This window comes from Hevea brasiliensis, unplaced genomic scaffold (assembly GCF_030052815.1).
Source record: "Hevea brasiliensis isolate MT/VB/25A 57/8 unplaced genomic scaffold, ASM3005281v1 Scaf1, whole genome shotgun sequence".
Taxonomy (NCBI): Eukaryota; Viridiplantae; Streptophyta; class Magnoliopsida; order Malpighiales; family Euphorbiaceae; genus Hevea; species Hevea brasiliensis.
The window spans coordinates 7,003,388-7,008,647 of record NW_026614585.1 but is presented as its reverse complement, the minus strand read 5'-3'; the positions used below and the strand labels follow the sequence as shown (position 1 = coordinate 7,008,647).

General features: G+C 31.8%; 1 protein-coding gene across 2 annotated transcripts; it reads right to left on the bottom strand.

The window, feature by feature from the left end:
* Positions 1–941: 941 nt before the first annotated feature.
* On the bottom strand, positions 942–4,736 carry LOC110631486 (proline-rich receptor-like protein kinase PERK15). Of its 2 annotated transcripts, XM_021779328.2 has the most exons (11): positions 4,555–4,736; positions 4,237–4,344; positions 3,939–4,046; positions 3,432–3,767; positions 3,252–3,332; positions 3,054–3,124; positions 2,765–2,847; positions 2,466–2,598; positions 1,628–1,798; positions 1,470–1,542; positions 942–1,153 (listed from the first exon to the last, which is right to left on the bottom strand). In XM_021779328.2, exons 1-11 carry the CDS (start codon positions 4,622–4,624, stop codon positions 1,113–1,115), a joined length of 1,275 nt encoding a protein of 424 aa, XP_021635020.1. In that variant the 5' UTR covers positions 4,625–4,736; the 3' UTR covers positions 942–1,112. The 2 variants fall into 2 exon arrangements, with proteins under 2 accessions (XP_021635020.1, XP_057997319.1); XM_058141336.1 differs by lacking the exon at positions 4,237–4,344.
* Positions 4,737–5,260: the final 524 nt, after the last annotated feature.

The following is a 5,260-nucleotide window of genomic DNA, read 5'->3' as shown; positions in this document are numbered from 1 at the left end:
TTATTGCCAATGTCATTCCCATCGCTATCATCATTCCTATAACAATGGCATTTCTTTGTTTAAATAGGTATTTTTCTTTCTGCCATGTTTATGACTCAATCTTATTCTTTTCTTTTCTTTCTTTAGGCTTTTTTTCTTTTTTTTTTTTTTACATGATTGAGTAATTAATAGAGTAATTAAAATAAATGGTGTTGTTGCTAAAAAATTTGACAAGATCAACGTCTTCATCGACTAATAATAGCAGTAACAGCTACGGCATTCCATAGGCGGAGACGTACAGGTCTAACAAAGTTGCTGATATATCATCGGCAATGATGTCATCTCCCACCTCCAAGTCATCGCTCGTGACAGCAACATGCCTAACCTCATCCTAGTCATGCTGTCATGCTCCCTAGGTTTAGATCTTAATTGCTAATTATAATTTTTTGCATATATATATATATATATATATATATATATATATATATATATATAACCACATTAGCTAGGCACGGGGCAATACACTTCTTGGATGAGCCCTATGCTAAGAAATTTATTCACTTCCTATGTAATGGCAAGACGCCTTTCAAGCGTGTGATTTCATTTCTTTTGCTTAATAGGCTTGTGTGATAGGTTCACTTTCAACCTACAGTTGATGATTGGAAGTTAATGCCTCTAATATCTCAATTTCATAAAATTATTATTATCATAATAATAGAATACAATTACAATATGTTTAACTTTCTTAAAAAAGAAAGGAGTGGGGCTGGGGCCTTATTATCAGAGCGACATTACATATATTTTTCTTTATAAGGGGCAAACTTTATTAATATTTTTAATTAAATTAGAAAAAATTTAGCACACATTGAAACGATCCCTAAATCAATAGGTGAATCTATTACACCCGATCTAGATGGGATATGCTAAATGAGAAAACTTGGTACAAGATAAACAAAACAGAATACAGACTAAGAGAGAGAGACCAATACACTCAATATGCAGCAAAAATTTCAGCAATCAGAGGAGAACCAGCTGAGAAACACAGGGAAAGTAAACCAAAGTAGACCAATACGGACTCAACTATTCAGTCAAAACACTCAACATGCAGCAAAATTTCAGCAAAACATCTCGAGTTATGTGAGCCACGGTCTGGCTGCTCTGCGTTTTCCTTTCTCTAAAAAAAAAAAAAAAAAAAAAAAGAGGAAGAAGAAGAAGATAGTGGTGTGAGACAAGAACTGCAAGTTAAAGGAAAATTTTATCAAAATAGAAGCAAAGTCTAATAGATGATCACTTGAGAGAAATACTTCCATATTTTTTTAGCCTGTTTTAATAAAATTTTTATTTCTTGAAAACCATCATAAATGGATTGTCCAAAAAATTCATCCTATACATAATTAAAGTACAAAAATTTGCCTATAAATAAAATGAACAAAAATTTTAGAAAAAATATGTCACAATTTCCGCAAGAAATAGAATTATATATATAATACCGCTTAAGAATGCATTATCCTCAGAGTTCCATATCTGCTCTGGAGGCGTAGTTCCATTAAGAACCCCAATTATCTGCATAACATAATGTAGCAATGATGAAAAGGTTATGCTAATATGTAATCTTTCATTGGAATATATGTGTTTGTCAAGTTTTTACATCTTTCATTCGCGGACGAAGTTTTGAAGATTTATACACGGAAGCTGCAGCACAAGAAATCATGCGTTCCATTTCTTTTGTTTCATAACTTGCTAATTTGGAATCTAATTTGGAATCAACAAGAGCATGATATATTCCACCACTCAAAGCTGATACAATTCGAAGTCTTGCCTAAATATTAATAAAAAAAAAAAAGTATTCGTTAGTTTTTCCATCAGAATCAAGCTGACATTTTTCCTTTCCTTCTTTTATTTTCATCTCTCCCTGCAAATCTAGATGTTTCCATGCGGTACATGATGTAGCTATACTTGATAATCCCTGCATGCGATGCACATGGCTCATGATGTATATGTTGAAGAATTATAATTTTATGTAGAAAAATGACTTTTCAATGATTCAAAAGCCTATATAACATGAAAAAGAAAAGTGAAATTTCTAATAAAAATAAAATAAAAATTAAGTAAATAATTCTCCATCCAACTGGACAGTAGCTTTAATTTTCTATCATTCTCCATCTAACTGAACAGTAGCTTTAATTTTCTATCATATTAGTAACTGTGAGTTCATTCACATATTTATAAATGTATTCTAATATTAATTAAGAACTATCTACTAAAAATAATTGATCAAAACTGCAGCTTGTCAAGCCACATATTTGAATTATGGAAACTATATAAGTTCACTCACATATTTTTTTATTAATTATTGATTTATGTTTGTTAAATTAAAAAATTTATTTTAGTATTTATTTAAATTTTCAAAAAAGAAATCAATATTTATTTGCTTATATAAAATATTTAGAATGCAATATTGTAATCTATTGTCGATATTGTTATACCCATTCAATGATGTTACTATGTGCATCTTGAGGCTTTCTTCCGGTAATTAGCTCTAAAAGTACAACACCATAAGAATAAACATCTGACTTTTCAGATACTCTTTGCAAAGGATCATACTCTGGATCTGCATATCTGTAAAAAGAAAATTTTAATTAAATTTTTTAAAATAATTTTTTTTTTGCTAGGGAAGCCCAAAAATTATTGTTCTCTTTAGTTTTTTTTGTTATTTTATTTTTATATATTTTAACTGTTTCTAATTAATAAATATGTAATTATACTTAGAAAATTTGTATCATACATGTTAGTTCCCCTCAGCATAGTAGTGATGTGTGTAATATCATCAGTAATCGGCAAAATCTTGGCAAGGGAAAAATCTGCAATCTAAATAAAAATGATCATAATAGATTAGGCTTATTTTGCCACATGCTTAATATTAAAGGCAATCAAATATAATAAACTTACATCCAAATATGAAAATTAATGAGTTTAGATGCATAGTTGTCCCAATATCTTTTAAAAAGAAACTTTCGGGATTTTCAATGCCAAAATTTTATTTATTTTTTTTTTTATCAAACTATTCTAAGTACCTTTGCTTCAAATTCATTGCCAATAAGTATATTATCAGACTTGATATCTCGGTGTATAATTTTAGGATCACCTGAACGTATACATAGGATTCTTTTAGAATAAAAAAGTTTAAAATGAAATAGAATAATAAAAAAAAAAGAAAAACAAATAAAATTACATCAAGGCTGCAAGCAGCGAATACATTATTGATTACTCACAGTCTTCATGTAGATATTGCAACCCTTTAGCAGCGCCGATTGCAATGTTCATTCTGTCTTTCCACTCCAAAAGCCTCTTTCCTACCATGCATTATCATAAGATCTTAATTAATATCATATTTACAGCTATGCTCAGATAGTGAGATATATGAATATTTCAGGAGACGAAAAAGGACTTACCATGTAAGTGAGATTTCAAGGACTTATTGGGAACATATTCTAAAACAAGCAATTTATTAGCTTCTTCATTGCAGTACCCAAGCAGCTTAACAATATGTAGATGAGTTACATGGCTAATGACCTCAATCTCATCCAATTTTGTTTGGAGGTTTTCATGTTGTTCATCTTGTATAATTTTAAGTTTTTTGATAGCAACGACTTTACCATCTAGGTTTCCCTTATAGACTTGACCAAAAGCACCCTCACCAAGGAGAAAGTTATTCGAGAATTGACCAGTTGCCCATGCTAGTTGTTCATAGGTATATTGTTGGAATGCTGGTAATGTAGATCCACCATCTGAACAATTTATAGCACGCCTCAAAGTCAGAAGAGAAAGAAAGCGGTGAGAAAAGAGTATAGAAATATCTTCTAAAAAACGATTCCTTCATGGAACACATACATATCTAGAAATGGACCAATATGGTGCATAAAATAGAAGTATAATTGAAGCACCTCTATGGCACTAACCTTGATTCTCTTTATCCTGAACTACAGAACTAGATTCAGTCTGACCTATAACTGGTGCGTGGTGAGGTGATGACACTGGTTGGAGTGCCGGTAATGTAGATCCACCATCTGAACAATTTATAACACGCCTCAAAGTCAAAAGAGAAAGAAAATTGTGAGAAAAGAGAAACGATGGCGGACCTGTCCACCAAACATCTAAATAACTTATAAAAAACGATTCCTTCGCGGAACTCATAAGAAATGGACCATTATGGAGCATAAAATAGTAGTATAATTGAAGGGCCTCTATGGCACTAACCTTGATTCTCTTGATCCTGAACTATAGAACTAGATTCAGTCTGACCTATAACTGGTGCGTGGTCAGGTGATGACACTGGTTGGAGCGCCGATAATGTAGATCCACCATCTGAACAATTTATAACACTCCTTTAAGTCAAAAGAGAAAGAAAATTGTGAGAAAAGAGAAAAGATGGCGGACCTGTCCACCAAAAATCTAAATAACTTCTGAAAAACGATTCCTTCATGGAACTCATGAGAAATGGACCATTATGGAGAGAAGTATAATTTAAGAGCCTCCATGGGACTAATACTTTGGACTCGTTAGTTAAAAAATTACCTATTTTGTCAGTGCTGCGATGTTTATCAGTACTTGTGTTTCCAAAACAACACCCTAAGCAGGAAGCCATCAGAGCTGCAAGGACACTACAGTTAAGATTTAGGGTTTGAGAGAGAGCGAGGGAAAGAAAGATATCTGAATGGAAAGGCAAGTATAGGTAGGAACGTTGGTTGAAACTTTGAAGAGGGGAGGTAACCTGGTAAAGACTTTATAGAGAGAAACCCATACAAGTAGCTGGTCCAGGTTTCTCCTAAACAATTATATTAAAAATATAACAACTTGCCCAAATATAAAAAAAAAAAAAAATATATATATATATATATATATATAAACGAAAAAAACATAACAGACAAAAGTCTTCCCTTGTATTTTCCGAAGTTGCCACTCCTACCCCAACCGCCAAGTGTGAACCCTAGTTCTCCCTTAGACTAATCATAAATTAAATGAAGATGGGACCTTGGTTATATCTCCTAGATTAATTTGAGAATTCGCCATCATAAAATCTTAAAAACAAATCCTAATAAAGGATCCATGGAAATTATGGCAGCAGTTTTTAAACAAATACATTGGATCTAATGAGAAATTATTTTATGCAAACGTTAAATATACGATGAATAAATTTCTTTGCAAGTTTAAATATTAGTATTTTTGTCTCATGAATTCTGGGTTATTGAAGCTGTTGTTGCTGCTATATGTACTCATTGCG